At 40.5% G+C, this 26,040-nt stretch overlaps 2 protein-coding genes across 2 annotated transcripts; both read left to right on the plus strand.

Annotated features, from left to right (window-relative positions):
* Positions 1-22: 22 nt before the first annotated feature.
* LOC134746631 (ATP-dependent DNA/RNA helicase DHX36-like) lies at positions 23-13,256 on the plus strand. The gene is made up of 12 exons (XM_063681072.1): positions 23-310; positions 526-1,218; positions 2,529-2,698; positions 3,338-3,500; positions 4,006-4,294; positions 4,633-5,095; positions 6,746-6,976; positions 9,244-9,422; positions 10,446-10,770; positions 11,864-12,120; positions 12,316-12,496; positions 13,087-13,256. The coding sequence occupies exons 1-12, from the start codon at positions 155-157 to the stop codon at positions 13,199-13,201; spliced, it is 3,222 nt and encodes a 1,073-aa protein (XP_063537142.1). The 5' UTR covers positions 23-154; the 3' UTR covers positions 13,202-13,256.
* A 75-nt stretch (positions 13,257-13,331) lies between these two features.
* LOC134746686 (enoyl-CoA hydratase domain-containing protein 3, mitochondrial) lies at positions 13,332-25,718 on the plus strand. Its single transcript, XM_063681209.1, has 7 exons — positions 13,332-13,491; positions 13,575-13,687; positions 14,168-14,303; positions 15,178-15,276; positions 15,388-15,479; positions 16,348-16,436; positions 25,299-25,718. The coding sequence occupies exons 1-7, from the start codon at positions 13,474-13,476 to the stop codon at positions 25,586-25,588; spliced, it is 837 nt and encodes a 278-aa protein (XP_063537279.1). The 5' UTR covers positions 13,332-13,473; the 3' UTR covers positions 25,589-25,718.
* Positions 25,719-26,040: the final 322 nt, after the last annotated feature.

The raw sequence follows: 26,040 nt of genomic DNA on the forward strand, positions 1-26,040 counted from the left end.
TCATATTAATTATTTTCATTTTTCACTTGCGGGAAATCGATGTGAAATAAAATTGCAATTGTATCTTAAGTTTATAAATAAATACTAATAAAAACGGAAAGTTAAACGGCATTCAACATTTCTATTTACTATTATCTATATAGTTTAATTAAAAATGTCGAACCATTGGCAACAAGGGCGAAAAAACAAATCTTGGGGAAACTTTAAAAAAACGAATACACATCCACCTCATTTAAAAGGCAAAGCAATTGGATTATTCTACAGAGATCAGGCGGCGAAAAGGAATGATGAAAAGAAGGAACGCAGGGAAGTAAGTTATTTATTCAGCATTTTTAATTTGGTACAACCAACCAGCCTTTATACTGTAATTATTAAGAGAATAATGTTCGATCGCTTCTCCTTACAAACATAGACCCTAGTTTCCTCCTTGGATATTGATATTATGAAAAATATTGTTCATAATATAAATATCCAAGGTAAAAAAAAATATGAGCAGCCTAATAAATTATATTTCTTTTATTGTAGATTCATATGGCCCTGAATATACCATCAGCTGTCATGTATAAATTAGCCTCAGACATACAAGCTATAGAGCAACTGGCTCAAAAACACAACATAACCTTAAGGAAATCTGAAATGTATATAAAAGATGAACCAATGTCTGACAGCAGTTTTGAGTCCGAGAAAATAGCAATTAAGTGTGAGGATAGTGTAAAATGTGAAAATGATAGTCAGGACTTTCTCATCTCTCAAGCTGGACCTTCTTCATCAAAAGAAAGTACTTCAGAAGGTATTTTTAAAGCTCCCAAAACACCTGGTGTAAAACATCCTCCAGCAGAATGTTCAGATTTTATCGCAGTGAAAACTGAATCAACTGAAGATTATGAAAGTTCTTTGGAGAGAACTCTGCACTTGAGAGATCAATCACATTATAAATATGGATACCAGGACATAATAACAGGCACATTTGATGAAAAGTTAGATGAAAACCTTGCTAAAGGCATCAATATTTGTGCTAAGACACAAGAAAATGATAACTTAAGTGTTGCTATGCATGAAGAATATAAGGACATGGTTACAAGAAACCAGTTCAAATCAATGATGGGTTTTCGTGGAAAACTACCAACATTTAAGAAGTCGGCAGAACTGCTAGATCTTGTCAATAACAACCAGGTGGTTGTGATAAGTGGTGAAACTGGTTGTGGAAAGTCTACACAGGTAACAATTGTTCATATAAATGTATCTGCCTCCTATAGACCTTATGGCTAAAACTTAGATCTATTTATTACTAATGTATTAATCAAATAAACAACTCTGATACTCTGAGGGCCTACCATGAACCACGTTCGACATGTTGCCTCCCTTTTACACTTACATACGAATTTACAAGTGCAACAGAGAGGCAACACGTCGAACGTGATTCAAGGCAGGCCTCTGACCCCCTTATTCATAAAACTTTACGGGCCTGATTTAGTTTAATTATGTTTTATCCCTCTCTTACAAATACATAAGTCAAAATGACAGATAAAGACGAACGATTCATAGCCAATTCAGGCCAGTAACACGTTTATGAATAATGTAATTACTATCCAGACACAAAACGTGGCATCTCATTCTATAGGATCTGTAATTTGAATCGATTTTGGCCAAATCATACTTGCATTTGTTTTGACAAGTTTCAATGTTGGCGAATAAAAATAAAACAACAATTAATTATTATAAAAAAAATACAAAAAACCATTTATATAGCTTGGTTTTAGCATTTGATTAAACAATATTTCTTGTGGGGCTTGTTTTCCTCTTTTTAGTGTGCAGTCGGGTTTTTTGTTTTTTTATAATAATTATTTTTTTATTTATAACTTTTTAGTTGAAAAAAAGAACAAGTTATCACTTTATTATTTTCGCTTTGGACGAGGAAGTATCGAAAAAATCACTTAGAAAAGTCGACCGTCAAGGACGTGTGCCCTCATGTCATGCGTGTGTGTGTGCCCGCGTTCGGGTTGTAGACTCGAGAATATCCCCCTCCGTACCGCACCGCGCGCCACAAGGCAGGCCACGCCCTTCTTTGCCCGCTACCAGACCGCTACGCGAGAGGTGCGCGGGAGTTGCAGAACAAGTTATTTGCTCATTGCTTGCTGACGCGTGGGTGGCTTGCGTTTACGAAGAATTAACATGTTCCTGTAGGAATTTCGGGGTAAAATGTATCCTATGATACTCCTGTGATCAAGATGAATCTAATGATATCTCATATATCAAATGATTTCAAAGTGAATGTAAAGAAAATATTATCTCTGTATCCCGTAGGACTTTCGGGATAAAATGTATCCTATGACACTCCCATGATCAAGACGAATCTAACGATACCTCATACATCAAAATCCATCAAGCCGTTTAGGCTACAGGAGGCCACAAAGAAACAGACATACATACATACATACATACACTCGAAAAACATTACCCTACGCCTTTGGCAGTTTCTAGTGAGGAAACCAATTAGCAAGACTATATAACCATTCTCCCTTATTCAGGTGCCACAGATAATTTTGGACGATGCCATACGCAAAAACCAGGGTGCCTACATTCACATACTAGTGACACAGCCTAGAAGAATAGCTGCTTCCTCATTAGCTAGCAGAGTTGCCCAGGAGAGAGCTGAAAGTCTGGGCAATTCTGTTGGATATGCTGTGCGATTAGAAAAGTAAGATTTTATTTTCTTTTTCACTATCCTAAACAATTTCGTTAGCGAAAATTACCTACCTGAAGATGATCGCCCCATGCAAACAGTGCTGGTTGCTTTGCATTGGAACACATTTTGCTACTTTTTACAAATATAAGTATCCACCTTTTGTTATTTATTACGGGTATGTTCATCTTTCTGTTTATGATCTTTATCAAAAATAGGGATGTAATGAATGTTTAAGAAATGTAGTTATGTATTTCTGTCTGTATATTTATTGTAGCTGTGTTCTTATCATTATGCCTAATACCAAAAATTGTGCGTTGTTTTGTAATTCCCCATACAACTGGATAAATGGTGCCAATTATTATCCTCATATAGATTATAAACTATCAATACAATCATCTAATAAAATTAAAATAGAATGAAACAAAGAAATACAACAAAGTTATTGATAATGGGTAAGTAGGATCCCACCCAGTATAAGTTTTGCCGTACGTATGCTACGACATCGAGGTGGGGTTGAGACCTGGGAAAACCTAAAATACCGAGATAGAAAATGAAGCACGTAATTTTGATCACCAATAAAATGTTGACGCCTTTCACAGTGACAGGCATTATTGGCCACACTATAATTTGGGAGCTTAATTTCCTTTTTAGAACAGATGCCAGACCGCGTGGGAGCATCATGTATGTGACTACTGGTATCCTCCTGGCCGACTTAGAAGTGAATCAGGGCTTAGCCAACTACAGCCATATTATACTGGACGAGGCCCATGAGAGGGATTGCCATATGGACTTCTCTATGTGCATGTTGAAACTGGTAATTATTTAAATCTCATAAAATTAAACTAGTTGAAAATGATCGAAATTAACTTTTTATACCGAAACAAACACCCTTAGGTACCTTCAAGGAGTCTTAGTGAAAGAATCAAATGTTTTTAACCTATTATCCACCAAACCGGCTAGCATGAGTTGCGTTCTCGCGCGCTAGTCCATACTTGAAGTCGCGCTAGATGTATGGAGTCGCGCGCGAGAACGCAACTCATTCTAGCAGGTCAGGTGTCGAATCTTGCGTTGTTGCCTAGTTAAATTACGTAATACCTAGTGTTCGTTGACCACGAACGCTGTAAAGGGTTCGAAACGTCGGGATGTATTATAAATTCAATATACGCGATATAATCCGTTTTCATAGTTGTATTTCATAAGTGACTATCGCGGTAACCGAAGACGGTAGATAGTTACTTAATAATAGCAATATTTTTAGCCTCTCTATAAGCAGAAAACTCCTCGGGCTTTGCTTTTTACATAAACTTTCTATCTCGCAGGTACTCAAAAAACGCCACGACCTAAAGCTCATTTTAATGAGCGCAACCATCGACAGCGAGCGACTGTCCGCCTACTTTGACGACTGTCCAACCATGCACATCGAGGGTCTCGCGTACCCCGTACAACCACTGTACTTGGAGGACGTTCTGGCCCTTACGCGGTACCAGTTACCCGCAGATAACAAGAGGAACTCGGGACCTCCAAAGCGGGGTCGAGGTGGACAATGGAACCAGATGAAAGTTGAGAGGAATCAGATGGAGAGAGATGTGCAGTATAGAGCTGAAATTAGTATGTATATATTTTGATGTTTTATGTTATAATTTAAAAGAATTGGTCTCTATTCGATTTATATTAACCGCGTGCTCCTTTGTGCGTTGAAGTTTCTGCCATATTGTGGTCTAAAGTGGAAACAAAATGTTAAACTTGACATGTACACTTCGCGCCAATAAGATGGGCACTCTTGTGCTGCGCCCTACTAACGTTTATACTCGCTAATCTCTCTATACATTGTATAAATGACGATGAATGATGGTATGATTTACTGGTCTGCAAAGTATCTGATTTTTTTTTCCGACCAAACTATTGTTTTTTTGGCTGAAAATTTAATTACTTCCTTTTTATTTTAGGTCCTTGGCTGGAGCGTATAAAGAGCAAAATAGACAGAAACGTATACGTCTCACTCCAAGACTCAAGAATCGAAGATCTAAACATCGATTTAATTATAGCTCTTCTAAGCCACATAACTAAAGGCCCACCTGGCGCTGTACTAGTATTTCTTCCTGGCATCGGTGATATATCCAAGCTTGTAAAATTGATGAATGATAGTGGAATGTTCCCTAGTTCAATGTTCGAGATATATCCGTTACACTCGAAACTGCCCACATTAGACCAGCATAAGATATTCGTAAGGCCACCTCAGAATATAAGGAAGATAATAATAGCTACGAACATAGCGGAAACGTCTATAACTATAGATGATATTGTGTATGTCGTGGACTGCGGCAGAATTAAGATGACTGGGCTGAATGTGGAAACAAATGTCTCGACGCTTAACACGGACTTTGAATCCAAAGCTAACTTGATGCAAAGGTAAGAAAACACCCAAATGAACCTTGTTAGACCTTATGTGGTTGAAATAAGATTTAAAAATGGTTACTTACAATGAGGGCTATCGTTTTTTTGCTCACCAGTTGGCGCCTCTGTTGATGGTGGTCCAAAAGACTAAACAACAGCTGTCAGTCATTGAAGTGACAAGTGACATTTGACATTTCGAACTATGGAAAAGACCACCATCTACACTAGCGCCCCTAGCGGCGAATTCATACGCGTTAGCCCCATGAATCTAGCATAACTGGATCGGTCATGAGGGGTGGGGGAAAATGACCGAACGGGATAGTCTTATGTACCTTTCAGTAGGAGTAGCAGAGAAAGCGCTGTTATTGTTTGTCCTTGTCATAGTTTCACTTTTCCACCGCTGCCACAACCGAGGTTGTGGCAAACAAATAAGTACGTGACATGTCATGTTTGTTCGTTGCTTGTTTAATTATCGTTGTTTTGTATGAAATTGTGCTTTCTCTTATGAAATATAGTGATGGTTAGCGTTTTGAATGCTTGAACTTTGATAAAATACTGGTGAATTGTTCTGTAATCGGCTGTAATAGCCGCTCTGAGCAAAAATATTAGATCATAACCTTTTACACGTAAGTACGGTATTTTACACCTTCCTCTTAACGCAATATGTGAGAATAACATCGTAAAATTACGTTACACTCAAAGCAATGTAGAATTAAACGATTTCAATAAAAATATCACAATTATTTACGCAAATTAACAAAACATTATTTGTAAAATTATCCGCCCAAATTACGTAGGTAGGTAGGAGTCTGAGGTCAGCCATTTTTAAACTTCTTCTTAATTTAGCTGCATAACAATCATGTTCGGGATACCAGATGAAAATATCATAATTTTATGGGTAATTTTGACCTCGAAGTTTTTTCGTACTTCTAATTCCAAAAAATAAATAAACAAATGTTGTGAAGATTAAATGTGGTGTACATTAATTGGTGTGATTGCGATTTGTGATTTCTTTAAATTAAAACCCATAATACATTTTATTTTACGTTTTATTTACTAAACATGTTTAGTTTTGTACCACCTGCGCGAATTATAGGAGGTATTTCATTGTTTATACGCCTAAAAAGAACGGCCCATTGACATTATATTTAACAATTTTTTAATACCGTCAAACAAGCTAACTTTGCCTCCAGGGTAATCGCCCCAACGTGATGTCAAATATTGGGGTAATTTTTACCAATATGGTATCCCCACGTTTATGACGTCATCTATGTCTATCCCTTACGGGCGCACGCGTATAGCTGGTCTATGTAATGCTAGGTCTATGGTTAGCCCTCATTCGACAATGGTAACTACTAAAAGTTGATGGCATGATCTCTTGTCATCTTAGTGATTTCCCTGTTGCATCTTAAAGCGGAAACAACCCTTTTGCGAAGGTGCTAGTTTTTAATACGACTGCCGTGTAGCTTTCCAACCTAGAGAGAAAAGTAGGTCTTGATGGAATTAACTTTCACATCAGAGTTCCTGGTGAATCTCAAATGTTACCTATTTTGTACGTAATCTACGAGAAACGTTTTTGCCCTGTTAAATCATAATTCGCCGATTTGAAATTTTTTTTAAATCGCACAATAAATATTTCTAGTAGTAAAGAAATCTTATTTTCAGACGCGGCCGCGCCGGCCGTTGCCAGCCAGGCATCGCCTACCACCTCCTAACCTCGTACCGCGCACAATCCATCCCCGACAGACTGCTGCCAGAGTTACAGCGCAGCAACTTGCTGGAACCAGTACTGCAGGTCAAGAAATTGCGTTTGGGAAACGCGCAGGACGCGTTCAAACTTGTGCCCGGCCCGCCCGCCGAGGTCACTGTGGATAAAGCTGTCAGGCATTTGCAACAGTAAGTTACATTTTCTCAAACATGCTATGTAATATTGATATTACGTTCTTTATATTAGGCTGGGAAGTATCACGACTCCGGCGCGGCTAGACGAGGGGCCTGTAATGAAATTTCATACAAAGTTGCAGGCCTAGGCCGGGAAGTGGCTCTTTTTTAATTTCCATTTCACATATATTTGTGACACAGCATCATGGCATTCAGCCAAAAAAAAAACTATAACCAATATTTGCTTATGGTTCCGAATGACATTCTGCCAATACCCCTTAAAAAAACAATAAACGATAATTAATATATTTTGCAGTTTTATTTGTATCGAATTTACAAAAAATATATAAATATTACATTATTAACAAATTCCAATAATATTGAATTGCAAATTTACCTTCAAATACAGATTTAAAATATAGTTGGTCAAACCAGTTTGTCAGTAAATAAGAACAAAAAAACTATACTCATCCTTTTCTTTTGGGTGCTAGTACCAGTGTAAGACAAAGATAGTATGATTATCTCTGTCTATGTTTGAAATGAGACAGTCCTTTGACAAACTATATTTCATTTAAATATTAGCGGTAAAAATGTCTACTCAAACACGCGTTGGTGTTTTTTTTATCGTTATGGAGGTAAAGTTGAACATTTTTCATTGTGTATCTGTAATTCTATTTTATTGGATTTATTGTGCGTTGTTTATTGTGTTATTTAATATGAGTTCCGACGAAAATATTAAATGAATACCTGTTAATTATAATCCATGTTTAAGGCAACGATGTATGTGAAGCATAACATCAACATAAAAAACGATGTAATCTTAGTTATGTGGCTAAAACTACAGTCAGAAGGATGCAAGGCGAAAAATCAAAGATACATAAATATACCTTTGAACATTTGTGTAATAAATTGATTAACTACATGTTTAAAATATACGACACGTGTGATAAAGATAGGTACAGGTGGTAGTTATATTTTGTGCCTAGTTTACTTGTAGTTTCTTTAGAATTAAAACTTTGATTTCGAGGAGATTTCTTTATTTATTTCATTGCATGTTTGAGAAAAGCACTATACATACATCGGCGTGAAAAGGGGTTGTCGGCCTCATAACTATCCGGCCTCACTACGTTCGGCCGTATATATGCATTCGGCCGGCAACCCCTTACTTCCCGGCCTCTGTAGTAATGTACTATTAAGGTCAGGCCACACTGGATGCGTGTGCGTTGAGTTGACGTGCGCGTTCCGCTGCGTTGTAAAATGTGAATTTCCAAAAGACTTATCACACCGCTTGCCATATAAATCTGCCATACACATTTTCAATTACGCGCCTTTTTCTACTGACAAAGTTGGCAAGTTTGGCAGAATATAATACATAACGTAGAGTCAGATGCGGTAATGACTATTAAATAAAAAATATATAAAAAAACACCTACGCATTATGCCAAAGATGCTACATGATTTCTGGAAAAGAGCTGAGGGCCTACCGCGAACCACGTTGGACGTGTTGCCTCTCTGTCGCACTTGTAAATTCGTACGTAAGTGTAACAGGGAGGCAACACGTCGAACTCGAACGTGGTTCGCGGTAGGCCCTCTGATCAACTACTTGATCGATTTTTATCAAATGTAGCTAAAACCACCGCAAGGAAACTCGCTTTCACGTGGAAAAAACCGCATCGAAATCGCTCCATCCGTTTGAGAGCCACAGACTGACATTGGCGTCAAACATATAACCCCTCTTTTAGCGTCGGGTGTTAAAAATGACTAAGTGAAAGAACATGATAACGCTTAGATTAATAACATAGACCTAGCATTATATTTTTATTTGTTGTGTGTGTAATGACGGAAATTTTAATTTAATTTAATTTAATTTGATTTAATTTTAATTTAATTTAATTTTAAGATTTGTTTTAATGTACCTATTTATTGTTATTTTAATTGTGCTCGTGATTTTAATGTAATATGGATCTTGTTATCTGCAATAAAGAAATACAATACAATACAATTACGTAGATCAGCTATACGTGTGCGCCCGTGAGGGACAAAACATACGCAATGCGACAATATGATTGGTCGAGAAGATTTGTAGCCCACCATAAAGCATGCTAAATTTACGGTGGGGAATAAAAAAAATGTGAGACTGTGACAAGGACAAACAATAACAGCGCTTTCTTTGCTACTTCTACTGAAAGATGCATAAGACTATCCCGTTCGGTCATTTCCCCCCGCCCCTCATGACCGATCCAGTTATACTAGATTGATGGCTAATAATGAGTTATTTTCAGGCTAGGCGCCCTAGACGGAGAGGAACGCCTGACCCCTCTAGGGTGGCACTTGGCCCGGCTGCCCGTGCACCCGGCGGCCGGCAAGCTGCTGCTGTTCGGCGCGCTGTTCGGCTGCGTCGACCGCGCCGCCTCCGTCGCCGCCGTGTGGGGCTTCAAGGACCCCTTCACCATGGTCATCGGTATGTAGCACCCTACACCCCTTCACCCTCGTCATCGGTAAGGACCAATGCACTAGAATAACTGTCCGCGCGCGAATTCCGTGCACAGCTGAGAAATGTTAGACGTCATGACAGACTAGTAGCGGCGCACACCCTCCCACTTCCTCGACCTCCGAATGCACGGAATATTGCGGACAGTATATTGCGCCGTGAGCGACTCAACTGTACAGTGCAGGAGGCTAAACGTCTACCCCCTTGTTCATAAAAATCAATTAGTTAATTAGGACTATGAACGTAGCCCGGTTTCTCGGGGGCAAAAACGAGCACGTTTTGAAGGTCTAGATTTTTACGCTGATTTTATTGTGATTTAATGGTCAGTTTGAATTAGAGCTTATTTATCCTAACCCGTTTATTATGTGTTACATGGGGATTTTCATAAAAAATGTACCATTTACTTTTTTCGAAGAACCATCAACTTTTGGTTTATTTAGACTCAAAACTACGAGTACCTACTATTGAATTAGACAAAGAAAAAAAGTGTCCCCAGTTTTTCATACAAATTTTAGGTGTCAGTTTTGTAACGGTCCGTACAAAATGTATGTAAAAGTGCGTTACAAAACTGTCATTTTTTTTGGGACACATTTTTTTTTCTTTTTAAATCGATAGTCCTCGTGGTTGTGAGCAGAAATAACCCAAAAGTTGATGGATTTTCGAAAAAAAGTAAAAAAAAAAAAAAGTTAAATCATTTATTGAACACCAAGAATTAGGCAGAAACAAAAATTAACTGGTCTTAAAACTAAGGGACAATTTATGTACATTTATGCATTTACAATGACGGTTGCACCGGTTCCTACACTAGGCGTGGCCTGTCACGTAGGTAACCAATCCAGACACGAAATATCTGTGACATGATTTGTGCGAAATGCCAATAAGACACTATACTTAAATTTAAAGAAGTTACTAATCAAGTAAATGGTGCACTTTTAAGTGAAAATGCTCAGTCCCACTACATTGGCAAATTATGATTATTTTTTATTGTTTCAGGCAAGCAGCAAGAAGTAGACGACGCAAAGCGCAGCCTTGCCCTAGGCGAGCCGAGCGACCACATCGCCATATCCGAGGCTATCATACAATGGGAACGCCTAGACCGTAGAGGGAAAAGCGAGTTCGCTTACGACTATTTCCTATCCTACAACACATTGCAACTGTTGTCAGAAATGAAACAACAGCTATGTGAAAACCTGAGGCAAATGGGGTTCATGGCTGCGAGCAATGTTCGTGGCGCGTGGGAGAATCGGAATAAGGATAATCTGTGCGTTTTCAAGGCGATTATGGCTGCGGCGCTATATCCGAATATTGGCATGGTTAGGTAAGGTTATTATGTTATGTATTTCGTTTTTAGATAGATTATTAATCTGTGTTGATTTAAACCAGCCGGACTTGAGCGGCTTGTTAAAAATAAAGTTTGAGCGCTGGTGGACTAGCGGCAAGAGCGTGCGACTTGCAATCCGGAGGTCGCGGGTTCAAACCACGGCTCGTACTAATGAGTTTTTCGGAACTTATGTACGAAATATCATTTGATATTTACCAGTCGCTTTTCGGTGAAGGAAAACATCGTGAGGAAACCGGACTAATCCCAACAAGGCCTAGTTTCCCCTCTGGGTTTGAAGGTCAGATGGCAGTCGCTTTCGTAAAAACTACTAGTGCCTACGCCAATTCTTGGGATTAGTTGCCAAGCGGACCCCAGGCTCCCATGCCATGAGCCGTGGCAAAATGCCGGGACAACGCGAGGAAGATGAAGATGTTTAAAATAAAGTTTGTTTGAGTTAAATAATAAAATCGAACTTTTGTCATTCCTTATCCTTACTGTCATGGTTTTTACAACGAGCACTATCGATTTCGGTAAAAAACTAACTCCGTACCTATTTTGAGAATTTTTCATTGGGTTCAATCTCCAGCTATGTGTAAGGACTGTTTATAGTAATAAAAAAAAAACCAAACTTTATTTAAAATTTTACCTACTGGTACAGCTACTGCTTTTGGAGAAGGAAAACCCCCCAGCAGTGTTACCTAATGAGATATAATGAGTCGTCATAATACTTATATGTATAAGTAGTAATTGTAGTATGTGTGTTTGTGTTTAATAGTCTCCATATTTAGCTCTTTGCACTACCTGTTGACTTTTGTATGAGTTCTACATTTCCTGCTACCCAAAGGTTGTCTGGAAGAGATCGCTTTTTAGCGATAAGACCGCCTGTTGTTACCTGGTTCTATTTTTTCTTTAAATATTTCTTTGTAGTTTTACATGTATGTAAAATGTATAATTTTGGTGCAATAAAGAATATTTACTTACTTACTTAACTTTGATTCAGAAAATGTAGACAACTAATCTTGCACATTTTCGTTGCTACCAACTTCATAAGGTGTGTTAAACAACCCCAATAAATTGTGCTTTATTACAGATGGACAAACTCTCGAAACCCCTGCAAACAACAAAAAATTAGAGTCTCAACGCCGGAAGACGGGAAAATCCAAATACACCCGAGCAGCGTTATGAGTTCCAATTTCAAAGCTCATGTAGGTCCTCTATGCGACAAGCCCGGCGCCAACTGGCTGGTGTATTGGCTGAAGCAGAAGTCATCCGCTTTGTTCCTGTTTGATGTCACGCTGGTGTACACTCTGCCTTTGTTATTCTTTGGGGAGCTGGTTGTGACCAAAGGTTAGTGTAGATCGTGTGTTGTTCCCGACACCCGAGCAGTGTCATCCTCTGAAAACCTCTTTCAATACTTTGGAAATGCTAGAAAGCCTATTTTAGGTCTGATAATCTTGTCTAAAGAAAATTTTGAATGTTAAAGGAGTGACTCATTTGTATTGCCAAGTAAAAGACAAATTAAAAAGGCTCTATAACTTTCAGTTGAAGACTCCCCCAACGAGTGCTACATGTCAGTATCGAGTGTGAAGGTCCGCTGCCAGAAAGAAACAGCAGATGTGCTCTTCAAGCTGCGGTCCATGTTGGACCAGGTATTGGCCTCCATGGTGACGGAGTCCAGTGAGAGGTCGACGAGGCACAGTCAATTTGACGAATTAGTTTTCAAGTAAGTGTTATATATTTTTGTAATTTAATGCTACATGTCAGTGTCGACTGTGAAGGTCCGCTGCCAGAAAAAGATATCTGATGTGCTATTCAAGCTGCGGTCCTTGTTGGACCAAGTCCTCGCCTCCGAGGTATACGAAGTACAGTCAATTTGACAAATTCGTTTTTAAGTAAGCAATCACTTTTTTTATTATTCCTAATGGGCTAATTAATAGTTTAACCTTTCATTTCGTGTGGTGGTCAAAAATCGTGGGTTCGAACCCTGGGGTGTTTTGTACATAGACCATGCAAAATCGTTCTAAAAAAAATGATAAAAATTCGGTAAGGATCCTTATCATACACAGACAACAGATACATATCATTCATATGGTACTTATCTGTATTAAAATTGGAAGTCATTGAATGAGGATTGGTGCTGCAATCTTTTAGGTTCCAATTCGCCTGCAGTTAATTTCGAAAATAATATTCTCACCAATATTATTCCTCGCACCATTAGTTAGCCAGTCCTGTAGAAATATGTGTGCATACAAAATATTGCATCTATAAGAAATAAAGTTCAATTTTCGTATTTAAGAAAGGTTTTATTTTCAGGGCTGTGATAGATGTGATGACTGCGGAAGACGAGAGATCGGAATACATGGACTATGAGTCAGACTCTGGATCTGATAGCAGTTACCATAATAGACGTTACAACCATTACTATTAGATTTAAATTGGCATATAATCACGCATAAATAAATATGTTTTATGACATTTCTTTCTTATTTGTATCCATTATAAATTATATTTTTCAACTGGCAACCCCAAATTTCAAGATGTCAAATTGACATTTCTTTTTGTAAACAAATGATTAAGAAGTAATCAAGCGCAGACTTAGAGGTTAGATTTAGATAAAAACTTTTACATATTCGTTTAAAAAATACTGTAACTACTTAACCAGTTATTAATATTTTTATTACTACATAGCAATATATAATAATGCTCGCCACAATAGAGGTAAGATAACTATTTATGTAATAATGTTAATTTGAACACTTCATTTTTAGTTTAAGAGTTATTTTTTTGTATATTTGTTTTAGAGGAGTATTGTATCATCTTGCCGGCTTCTTCACCGAAGTATCCACAGTCAATATCTAATAACAAATGAGGCTAATGGTACAAGAGAAATAACACTCAACCATGAGAAAACAAAGTGAGTAGAAATCATTTGTAACTAAACTAAAGTCGCAAAGTTAGGTACCTATCCAGGTATATGTGTGTTAGGTAAAATCCAGGAAAGGCCACCATAGACGAGGTACAAAATGCGGTTCTAATTCTAACTGTATCAAAGTAGGATTGTAACAGTAGGTACTGAACAAAGTAAGTATGTAACACTAGGTACTGAACAAAGTAGGTATGTATAAACTGAACACGCACTCTAGCGTCTTGAAAATAGAGACGTGTTCAGATATTTGTGAGCACCTTGGCCGCTCCGATATATCTGATGGCGACTGTACTTACTTGCAGTTGTTTTTGACTGTTAGACGATGCATTTTACTATTCTGTTATAAATATTAACTTCTTTTCTCTTTTTTTGATACTTCAAGTATCAAAATTTTACAAAAGAAAATGTAACATGTTACACTAATAAATTGTCTTGCAACAATTCAATTTTCTTTTGATTTCTGTTTAGAAATTCTTTATCTTTGGACATGATGAACCACCTCATAGAAGCGATCAATTTAAATAAGGATGATACCTCACTGAGAGCAATTGTTTTGTCTGCCAAAGGCAATGTATTTTCTGCTGGACACAACTTGAAGGAATTAGTAAGTAAAATTACTTATATATTTGTTTTTATTTTTAATACAAACTCTCTTGCTATTGGCTCTAGTCCCATAACCTAATTAGCAATCAACCACAAGAGCAAATACTGTGTCACTTAACATTAAACTAGGGTAAATCCATTCGACCCTCTCAGCAAATATCTAAAAGGTAATGGGGTCCTTTTCTTAATACAAAAATTATGTAACTCACAGGTTCAGTAGAAGCATTATTATTATTTTACTTTTGCTTTGTACCTGTTAAGGAATCCAGACAATTAAGCAATTTTAACCCTTAAATGCATGATTTTTTGTATAACTTTTTAATAAATTGAAATAGATGTGTCATGTTGTATAGATTGAGGGAAAAATAAAGAAAAAAATCATAGTATTTAAAAAAACCATCAAATATACGATGCATATATACATCATTATGCATTTAAGGGTTAATAGGGTTTCGTAGTCGCCTAGAACCCTTATAGTTTCTTTCGCCATGTCCATCTGTCCGTCCGCGGCTTTGCTTCGTGATCGTGAGGTGTTAGAAAGCTGCAATTCGGCATGGATACATAAATCATGCATGGCGGCAGAACGGTAAAATAAAAAATACCAAAAAAATATTTTTAGGGTACATGAAAAAAAGGCTTAATAAATATCTTCAATTAAAACTATAGCGAACATGATAGTTTCCTGCCGTTTAAGAGTTATTGCAAAAAATCTTCTCTTCTAAGTAAAAAGACGTAGTACAAAGCGCTGCTAAGGTACTCCCTCATGCTTGTAATGTACTGACAGAATGGTAACTAAGAAACCCTATACTGAGCATGACCCGACATGCTCTTGGCCGATTTTTTAATTAAGCTTTTAAGTTATTTTTTTATTTTAGCAATCAAGCACTGGTATTGATCACCATAAATTAGTGTTCCAAAGAGCATCAGAGTTAATGAAGTCGATTATTCAAAGCCCAGTTCCTGTTATAGCGAAGGTATGCATTAATTAAGATTACCATTCATTAAAATAAGTGTGTACTTAACTTCAGAGAAATACATCAACCGAAAATTGACTTTATGTCCCTGTCAAAAAGTTCAATTTTTAGGTGAATGGTTTTGCGGCTGCGGCGGGATGCCAGTTGGTTTCGACCTGTGATATGATTGTATGTTCAGACACTAGCAAGTTCTCTACACCTGGGTAAGACTTTTTGTCTTAAAATATATTTATTTGTAGACCTTAACCAATCTTAAGCAATTTCAATAAGGTTCAAAAAGCCGTTTGTTTCGTTTGTTCTGCTTCATTTGACTATAAGTAAGTATATATCTCTATCTCAATAGTCTAAAAAAATGTGGTACTTATTTAAAATCTTAAAAAAAAGTGTGAGTTTTCGAACCACGTGGAAGTACATACTTTCTTTAAATACGTAATCGCATGCAATACAATAATATTTTCACATCACCAATTCGAAAAAGGGGTTTTTCTTCCCTGCTAGGAGGGATCAAAGTAACACTTTTCTGTTCTAGAACAATAGTAAAAAAAAAAATTGCACAATATTTTTTTAGCTTAAATAATATTTTTAAACATCATAATTACCTCATAGGTGATGTGAAAAGCAGTATGTGTCCCATGGTAGCAAAATTATTTCCATCTTGGGCGTAACACACTTGAATCCCTCACTACGCTCAGGATTCTACTTTAGAATCCCTCGTTGCTCTCGGGATTCTATTACAGAATCCTTCGCTTCCTTTAGGATTCAATGTACGCCCTCGCCGTAAATATGTCATTTTGCTCCATTATAACGCAATTTACTATTATTGTTCACCAATAATGTAACAATAAGATCGACAGACGAAAGGTTACTCACCTAGAAGAGACACCTATAAATTATTGAGTAGTGAAAACAGCACTAAAAATATGCACAGTATGTATGTTACTAACATATAATGGACTTTTGTTCGAAATAAATTATTATTGATTGATTGAAAAAAAAAACAAATAAATGGTGTGGGATGGGTATACAAAATTCTAATGTAACTCAATTTCATTTCATTTGTAATATTTTCAGCGCCAACTTCGGGATATTCTGCTCGACCCCCGGGATAGCCGTTGGCAGATGTGTGCCAAAGTCTAGGGCTATGTATATGCTTTTAACGGGTATGTTCCTTATTCATGTTTTACTGCCTGTTTATCTATACATATAATAAAGCGGAAGACGGTCGAAAGTCTGTACATGGAAGATATTCTAAAAAAAATTGGCTGGGGATACTTAGAATCGATAACAGAACACATTCCAACAGTTTTTAGAATTTTTGTCTGTTTATCTGTTTGTCTGTTTATCTGTTTGTCTGTTTATTTGACCGCGCATAAAACGAAAACGGCTGAACGGATTTTGATGCAAACTTTACTAATCTGTCGAAAAAATCCACGGCCAGGTTATAGGCTATAAAAATTTGAGAAATTTTACCCCTAAGGGGGTTAAAAAGGAGATGAAAGTTTGTATGGGGTTCAAGATTTATTTTAAGCTAGCAATTTGAAACTTCGTAAGAAGATATATTATTGAAATACAAGAAAACGAATTTCAGCGTTTTTGAAAATTCATCCCCTAAGGAGGTGAAATAGAGGTTGAAAGTTTGTATGGAGATCAATTTTTTTTTAGTGCGTTACTTGAAACTGTATAATGGGCATATTATTATAATACAGGAAAAGTTATTTTAGCGTTTTCAAGAATTCGTCCCCTAACAGGGTTAAAGGGGGTTGAAAGTTTGAAACCATTACAAATGCTTTGAAACTTCTTAGAAAGGTATGATAGACGATTACAAAAAAACTAATTTTGACGTTTTTGGAAATTTAACCCCTCAGGGGTTGAAAAGGGGATGAAAGTTTGTTTTGGGGTGCAAATTTTATTTTAAGCTAGGAACTTAAAACTTTGCAAAACGTTAATTATATTAAAAAGCAAGAATTTTTTTTCAGCGTTTTTAAAAATTCATCCCCCATGGTGGTGAAAAAGGGGTTAAAAACTTTATCTTGATAACTATATCAATTTAGCTACTAGGCCAAGTTAGGTATCGTATTTGTATAAATCGGGTATGCCGAATTTATTTATGATATCAAAATGACACCATTCCCGAGTGAAAACACAAAAATTATGAAAAAAACTTTTTTTTAATTTCTCTTTACGCTTAAACCGCTAAACCGATTTAGATAAAATTTGGTATAGAGATAGTTTGAGTCCCTTGGAAGAACATAGGGTAGTTTTTATCCAAAAAATGGAGACTGCGTTTGCATGGAGAAGCGGCCGTGCCCTTTCCTCTTAATAATGGTCACGAAGGTGGGTACTTTAAAAAAAAACATTTTTCAGTAAATGTCAAACGATTTGGGACTTATACGCGTTACCATGCCTTCCCGAAAAAAATCGAATCTTTCGCGAAAGTCTCGCAGGCAGGTCGCTTCGCTTTCGGCTGAAACGGCAAGCCAGCGCGAGTCTCGATTGTGATCCCAAATACATCGTACGCAATACATATGTAGGCGCAGATCCTGACGGAGTGTGGCGCCGGAGAAGCCGTGTTCATCCTGCGTATCCCCCTCATTCCGGGCAACTTCCCGTTCCGCTTCAAGCGCCTACAAGTCCCTGTGAGCGTCTGCTTCGCTATGACCATCAACAAATCGTAGGGGCAGACGCTACGCAGTTGCATTTCCCACTCCGAAAACAAAAAAAAGGGGCAAACGCTGCCCGCCGCCGGCGTCATGCTTAGACTGATTTGTCTGGAGGACCGATTTTGATGACATGATTTTGATGGTAACACCCAAATATTCCGAAATACGTTTTTCCGATTTTTATAACCACGACTTTCATAATCCCGATTATTTATAAGTCCGAAATATCAAAATTACGATTTTTAAAAACACGATGGAATAAAATCACGAATGTGCTATTTTCGAAAACTTTAAATCCGATTGTCACTTGACAGAAAGCTTAAAGTTCCGATTTTAGACTTTTCTGAAAATATTTTTTTCCGAATTCCTAAATTCCGAAAAATCATTGTCCGATCGGAAATAAAATAATTCGGTATTCAGAAATTCGGTTTTTTACAAGATCGGAAAAATGAAATCCGTGATATTCAAATGAAGACTCACGTTTTAGTAATTATTACGGGTACCTGTCGTGCCGCGTCATGTTAAATTCGGCATAAAATATCGTTGACATAAAAATTCGGCATAAATAAATTAGACAGAACTGCGAACCCGAACTGTTGCTAGAAGTGGGTTAGGTTAAGTTAGAACTGCGACCCCCAAGAAAACGAACTGTTGCCAGAAGTGGGTTAGGTTAGGTTAGAATTGCGATTAGATTGCGCCGCTCGTGAAGCCGAGGCTGGGACAGCAGATCTGCCGTTGAGGGAATTTGTGCGCACTCCCACACCCATGCGCAACCCAACGAGGATATTCAGCGGGAGGAACGCTGCCCCCCGCGCCGCGGAGGCCATCCTCTCACCTGGGAGGGAGGAGTTCTTCTCCCCCACAAAGGTGGACAGCCGTGGCTTGCCCGGTGGGGAAGAATTCTTCTCCCCCCGAGAATCGGACGCCGACATCGACATCGAGGATTCCGAGGGCCCGGCGGAGACGAGCGCCCCGAAGGTGCACGTAGCGGCGGTTTCTGGCGAAAACGTGGGAACAGAGTCACATGAGATGATACATGAAGAAGAAGATGATTCTGGAGATGGAGGCCAAAAATCACGGGGCCCAGGTCCTCAGTCTGAGAGCGCTGGAATCTCACAGATGCAGCCGTATGTCAGAATAACACGGCTCTCAGAGTCAGAATATTCAGGTTCCAGCATGAAGACAGCGAACTCAAGAGGAGAAGGTCCCTCTGGCAAACTCTGGCGTAGAAAGGGAGAAAAAAGACCGGCTGATGAGCTCAGCGTATCCTCTGGCTCAGAGAGTGACGTCGGGGCACTCAGTGAAGGCGCCACTCCAAAAAACCGAAACAAGGTCTACAAGATAACTCCAAAACGGGGTAGAGCCAGTAGAGGTCGGCCGCCCACATCAGCCCATTCCGTGGACTTTAAAAAATCCCAGGCGGAACTCAGTGCGGAAAAAGCGCGGAAAAGGCAATTACAGGCGGAAAAAGATCTAGCCGCCCCTAACGCCTTAGCGGAAACAGTGGCTCGAGAGCAAGCGGAACGCCTGATGACGCGACAAGTGCTCCCCGGCAGCCAACCTGATGAGCGAACTCTTGCTGCTCTAGACAAGGACGTACAAGATGCTATGAGCACGATACTTCATGTCACGAATACGTCGGGCCACCTAAAAGGCACATACCAGAGAGATTTAAAAGCATCTGTGGCTAAAATCGGAGCTGCTTTTGCGGAGGTTCGGTCCCGCACTGCCACAGAAGAAGTTGCTCGCCTAGAGGCAGCAAATGCACGGCTGTCCAGGCAGTTGACCGAACTAAGAAAACAGGTTGACGAGCTGCGAAACCAACCTACTGCGGTGGCTGAGCCTGACATTCGCCGTCTAATTGAAGAAGTCTCACACACCACGCGCGACCATTTCAGCAATATGCTGAACGCCCGACTAGAAGGCCTAGAGTGCCGCCTGCTGCCGGAACCTCGATTGAGGCCACCATTAGCAGCCGACCGAAAAACAGCGGAAGCTGCTCGTGCCGTACCAGATGTCCAAGTGCCTAGCACATCGACCGTCCAATCCCATACAGCAGCGAGTCCAACTACGTCCGCTCCTCCGGTCTATACTGGCGGAAAACAAACTAAAGTCCAAAAAAGCAAAAAGGGCAAGCGTCCCAACATGGCTGCGCAGGAAGCTGCCGCGGTGAGACAGGCCCCTGCGGTACCTACCGGTCAATCGAGCCTGAGTTCGGAGCCCACGAAACAAAAATGGAGTATCATAGCGGGCAAAAAAAGCCAAGGCAAGGCAACAACCCAGGCGGACAAGACGCCCAAGACGCGGAAAAATGCCAATAAGACGACCCCGAGGAAAACCAAACTCAAGCCGCCTAGAACTGCTGCTATTACTCTAACGCTAACGCCAGAGGCAGCGGAAAAAGGAGTAAAATACGAGACGGTCCTGGCCAAGGCTAAAGGAAACATTAAATTGGAGGAAATTGGCATCTCCCAAGTCCGCTTTAAAACTGCGGCAACGGGTGCTCGAATATTGGAAATTCCTCCGGAAACAGCAAACGCAGAGAAGGCAGCCGATGATCTGGCCGCAAAACTTAGGGAGGTTCTCGGCACCGATGTGCATGTTCAGCGACCCGTTAAATGCGCGGAAGTTCGTGTTACTGAACTGGACGACTCTGCAACCACTGAGGAGGTTGTAGCCGCACTGGCTGCGGAGGGCGACTGTGCCGTTGGCGCAATCAAGTCCGGCGTCATCTCTCGTAATCAGAGTGGATATGGGTCGCTCTGGCTAAGATGTCCGGTAGTAGCAGCTAAGAAAGTGGTTGAAGTGGGCCGTCTCAAAGTGGGATGGGTATCGGCGCGGGTGGTGCTACTGGAAGCTAGGCCACTAAGATGCTACCGTTGCCTCGAAGAAGGACACGTGGGTGCGAAATGTGACAGGGGTATAGACCGCAGCAGCATCTGTTTCCGCTGCGGACAACCCGGACACAAAGCTAGAGAATGCTCTGCTGCTGATCCGCACTGTGTTGTCTGTAAGGCTGCTGGAAATCCAGCGACACACTCGCTGGGTGGCAAAGGTTGCCGTGGTGGAAAGCCCCAAAAGGGCAAAAAAGTAGGTAAAACAACGACCGAAAGTGGATCTTCCCAGATACATCCTGCTGATCGGCCCAGCAACCAATCTCAACTGGACGAGGCGGAACGCATGGACACCACAAAATAAAATGGCTCTTAAGTGTCTGCAGGTGAATACTAACCACTGTGTCATGGCCCAGGACCTTTTGGTGCAAGCTATGGCGGAATGGCAAATAGGTGTGGCTGTGGTCTCGGAGCCCTACTTTATCCCCAACCGGGACGACTGGGCCTCGGACCGCAACGAAACAGTAGCCATCATAGCACCCGCTACAACTGGAACCCTTGAGAATGTTGTGAGAGGGAGGGGGTTCGTTCTTGCTGTTATAGGTGGCATCGCTGTCATTGGCGTGTATTTCCCACCTAGTCTCACGCTCCTTGAGTTCGAGCAGGTGATCTCGGATGTCGGCGCTCTGGTCGGACAGATATCTCCCATCCCTGTGCTGGTCGCCGGAGATTTTAACGCCAAATCCACAGCGTGGGGATGTCCAGCGACAGACGTCAAAGGGGAAGTTCTGGAAGAGTGGGCGATATCATTAGGACTGGCTGTCCTCAACACCGGGTCGGAAAGCACGTGCGTGAGGCCACAAGGCGAGTCCATAGTAGACATAACTTTTGCGTCAAACGCATTGACACGCCGTGCTCAAAACTGGAGGGTGGTGGTTGATGCAGAGACGGCATCGGACCACCGATATATCCGTTTCGATGTTGTTACGCTTCCTGCTGCCACAATGGGAAACCGACCCGCTGCAGGGGACAGCCCAAGGTGGAAGGTAACGAAGCTGGACAGGCAGCTTGCAAAAGAAGCGGCCATAGTCGAGTCTTGGGGGCACAGTATTGGTCCAGTGGAAGTAAGAGTTGAGCATGAGGCCGAACGAATCGGCGCTGCAATGATCCGCGTGTGCGACGCAGCGATGCCGAGGGCTAAACCTTTCTCGCCGATGCGACGAGTGTATTGGTGGCGACCGGAACTCCACCAACTGCGGAACGCTTGCGTGGCTGCGCGCCGTCGGTACACGCGAAGCAGAAGAAGGCGCATCCGAATCCAAGGAGAGGAAGATGCTCTTTACGAAGGGTATAGGGCCGCTCGTAAAACACTGCAGACTCGACGATGAAGTACCTAGGACTCGTTCTCGACAGCAGATGGAAGTTCGAGGAACATTTCAGGCGTTTGGCTCCGAAATTGCTTTCTGCAGCCGGAGCGCTTGGGCGGATCCTCCCAAATCTGGGCGGACCAGGAGGAGCCTCCAGGCGGCTCTATATGAGCGTGGTGCGCTCAATGGCGCTTTACGGGGCACCAATATGGGCGGGCACCCTGGGAACTCGAAGTGCGGCCCTATTGCGTCGGCCGCAGCGGGCCATAGCTCTCAGGGTGGCCAGAGCGTATCGCGATAACTCGCACGCAGCAGCCGGCCTGCTAGCCGGAAGCCCGCCTTGGGACCTTGAAGCCAAGGTTCAGTCCGCGGTCTATTGGCGGGTGCTGGCAGCAAGGAGGGAGGAAAACTGGCCCGCCCCTCAAGAAGTTCGCAAGTGGCGGGAAGAAGCACGAGAAGTGCTATATGAAAAATGGTCGGAGCGTCTGGAGATCCCGGGAGCTAGCCGGGACCTGGTGGCCGCTGTTCGACCCGTTCTGAAAGAATGGGTCGAACGCAAGCACGGTGCACCCTCCTTCCACCTCACACAGCTCCTAACGGGGCACGGCTGCTTCGGCTGGTACCTGTGTGAGAGGGTGGGAAGAGAGCCGACGACAGCGTGCCACCACTGTGATGGAGAAGCCGTGGACACGGCTCAGCACACGCGCGAGGTATGCCCTGCATGGGCAGAGCCTCGCGCTGCGTTGTCCGCGGCTGTGGGAGGAGACCTCTCACTGCCGGCGCTAATACGCCGTATGATCAGCAGTGAGGAGGCATGGGCGGCAGTGGCTTCCTTTAGCGTCACTGTTCTAACGCAAAAGGAAGCGGCAGAGCGATCGCGCGAGGACGACGCGAACTCGCTCCCTCAGCGCCGAAGGAGACCAGGTAGGCGGCGAAGAGCCTTCGCATCAAGGATAATGCCGCCTTAACGGGACCCAGCGGGTGATGGGTCGGGAGTTCCATCACCCGCATGAACAGGTTCGAGCTGGAAGGCCCTCGAGTGTTCCGAGGAGCCTTCAACGAAGAAGCTGCTAGAGCGGCCGTAAAGAATGGGTTCGCAAGAACAACGCCGACGGGGTATCGGAGGTCTACAACCGAGTTCCCGAAACCCCGTCTACAAAGCACGCGGCGGAACACCCCAGGGGGTTTAGTCCGTGGGAGTCGGACATACCCACTAGGCTTCTCCCGGGCCAGTGGGATCCATAAAGGATTCCCCCTGGGTCATCAAAAAAAAAAAAAAAAAAAAAAGGTTAGAATTGCGACCCCCAAGAAAACGAACTGTTGCCAGAAAAGTGGGTTAGGTTAGGTTAGAACTGCGACCCCCAAGAAAACGAACTGTTGCCAGAAAAGTTGGAATATTTAAAATAGGAATCACGTTAATTCGGAATAAGGGCAATTCCGAATTCGTGATTTTGAAAATCGTAAATGTTAAATTCGGTGTTTGCCACCATCGGAATTGTTATAGTCGGAATTATGTAGTTCGGAATTTACAATATTCGGCTTTTTGGGTTTTCGGAAATATAAATCTTCATCATTCGTAATTATGACAGTGGGAATTTTGATGGTTCGAGCATTTAAAAATCGGAATGTGAAAATTCGACATTCTAAAATTCGGAATAAAAAATTTCGGAATTATGTAGTATTATTTGCATAGGTACAGTCAAGGACGTAAAAATACAAAAATGGTACTGTATCGTTCGATATACACCTAACTATGCCGTTTAAATCACGTCAAAAATTTGAATAAGGGCAAAAAAAATATTCATTTTGGAGTGTAATTTTATTTAGTGGTAGCAAAGAGGATATATATTATAGAGCGGTACTGTCATAGTAAATTTTGTAACCACAGTAAATTCACTGCCATCTATAGATACACTTTAAAACTAAAAATGAAGATTTATTAAAATACGATAAAATGTATTTAAATATGGATAAATGATCTTTTTTATTTGCATTAATTATTTTTATTATTTTGACCCATGTTCTTTCACTGATATGCGTTAAAATTGTTAAATAATAACAAACGAAACCGTCAACGCCCTCTATACAAGAGTAGGCAAAAGGTAGTAGCGACATCTGATCGAGAATCAAATTTTCGTGATTTTCGAGGCACGTTTTTTCCTTAGACTGTATCCATCTATTACGGAGTTATATCTATCTTTGGTGGTAGGTACCTAATTGTAAAATATTTTATCTGGACTACAGTCCTCTAGCGTATCCATCTGTCAACTTTACTTTAAGTTCTGTCTCCAGGGGACAGGGAGATAAATTAGGGGTGAATTAGCCGCTTACTGACACAGACCGAATTCCACGCAGGCGAAGCCGCGGGCACAGCTAGTTAAGGATAAATTGCATGATGACGTGGCAATCTTAATGTAGCAGGGTCAATATCGCGGGCCTTCCGAACGCCTAATTTCTATAGACACATTTTTGACGAAGTATCTTATTTTCAGCAGACTATGACTATGACATTTTTATGATATTTCTAATTGTTTGCTTTTAGTCAGGAATCAGACAAACAAAAATATCATCAAAATTTAGAAAAATCTTAAAAATCTATCCAAATAAATAATGGGAAGGGAACTAAAATGATATCAACACAACAGTAATTTTATTAATTTACGATTAATGAATTAGCCTCACGCATGAAGTTGATATTTGAACGAAATATTTTTTATTCGGATGTTTGTTACCGTTATCAGTGTCATTAGTAGCAAACGTCAGTTGGACCGTCCAACATGTGACGTCATCACGCTCTGTCGAATTCGCGCCAAAAATTATGAGCGTTTCAACCGCTCAAAAATGTTCATTATTTTAAATATTTTTTAATAAAATAATGTAAAGGTTTACAAAAGTATTTTTTCCGGTGTTCAAACGATATAAATTATGATTACAACAATTTAAAAAAAAATACGCATATAATTGTTCCTGATAGAACCGCGTGTCCATTGATCAACTAAGTACCTACCCGCGATGACGATGCGTATTTACAGAAAACATTACCAAAAACCTCACTCTGTCAAAACGAACCCTACTCACCCTGCGTTTGATAAAAATATTAAAATATCCCTTGGCAATATTTTATCAAAGTCAAAGTAACTTACCGGAATACCTTGTTCCAGGTTTGCCCTTAACGGCACACGAGGCCTATGACAGTGGACTCGTCACCAAAGTGGTTCCAGCTAGTCAAGTAGACGAAGAAGTCAACAAAATAGTCGAAAGCATTAAACACAAAAGCAGACGTGTCATTGCACTTGGAAAAGAGTTCTATTATAAGCAAATTGATATGAAATTACTTGATGCTTATGGCTTAGGTGAACAGATTATGGTGGAGAATATAAACATGGAGGACGGGCAGGAGGGGATTAAAAGCTTCGTTGAAAAACGTAAAGCCAGTTGGCATCACAAGTAACCAGGCATCTTTTTTTTAAATTAGATCTACCATACCATAAAATACGAAAACCTATCACAGAAGAGAAACATCTATTTATTTTTGTAAAGTATGTCCTATTTTTTTTTAATTAAAGCGCGTGTTATGGTAACAGGGTAAATTGGAAAATAAATTTTGATATGGAAAAAGTAATGTTTTATTTTTATATAAGTAAGTATACACCTATATTATATTTTTATGTTGGTAATAATAATCCTACCTACTTAGATAGGTACTTATTACTTTTTCGATGAAAATTATGATTCCCTGTCCGATATCACTAATATAGATTTGCCTACGGCTTTGCTTGCCATCATAACATAACACGTCGTGGACTTTCTATTCGACATCATACAAAGTTGTTTGTAAAAAATATGATAAGATATCATATTAGTCACTAATCACCACAACCTATTTTATTGCACAAAATTGTC

The sequence above is a fragment of the Cydia strobilella genome, chromosome 13, assembly GCF_947568885.1.
Source record: "Cydia strobilella chromosome 13, ilCydStro3.1, whole genome shotgun sequence".
In the NCBI taxonomy this organism is placed as follows: domain Eukaryota; kingdom Metazoa; phylum Arthropoda; class Insecta; order Lepidoptera; family Tortricidae; genus Cydia; species Cydia strobilella.

Excerpts from the sequence above, each read along its gene's own strand:
- LOC134746631 (XM_063681072.1), top strand. The coding sequence starts at position 155 with ATGTCGAACCATTGGCAACAAGGGCGAAAAAACAAATCTTGGGGAAAC. Across the intron at positions 12,121-12,315 it reads GGAGCTGGTTGTGACCAAAG|TTGAAGACTCCCCCAACGAG; the intron begins GTTAGTGTAGAT and ends TATAACTTTCAG. Across the intron at positions 12,497-13,086 it reads TTTGACGAATTAGTTTTCAA|GGCTGTGATAGATGTGATGA; the intron begins GTAAGTGTTATA and ends TTTTATTTTCAG.
- LOC134746686 (XM_063681209.1), top strand. Across the intron at positions 13,688-14,167 it reads CTCAACCATGAGAAAACAAA|AAATTCTTTATCTTTGGACA; the intron begins GTGAGTAGAAAT and ends ATTTCTGTTTAG. Across the intron at positions 15,277-15,387 it reads CAGTTCCTGTTATAGCGAAG|GTGAATGGTTTTGCGGCTGC; the intron begins GTATGCATTAAT and ends TTCAATTTTTAG.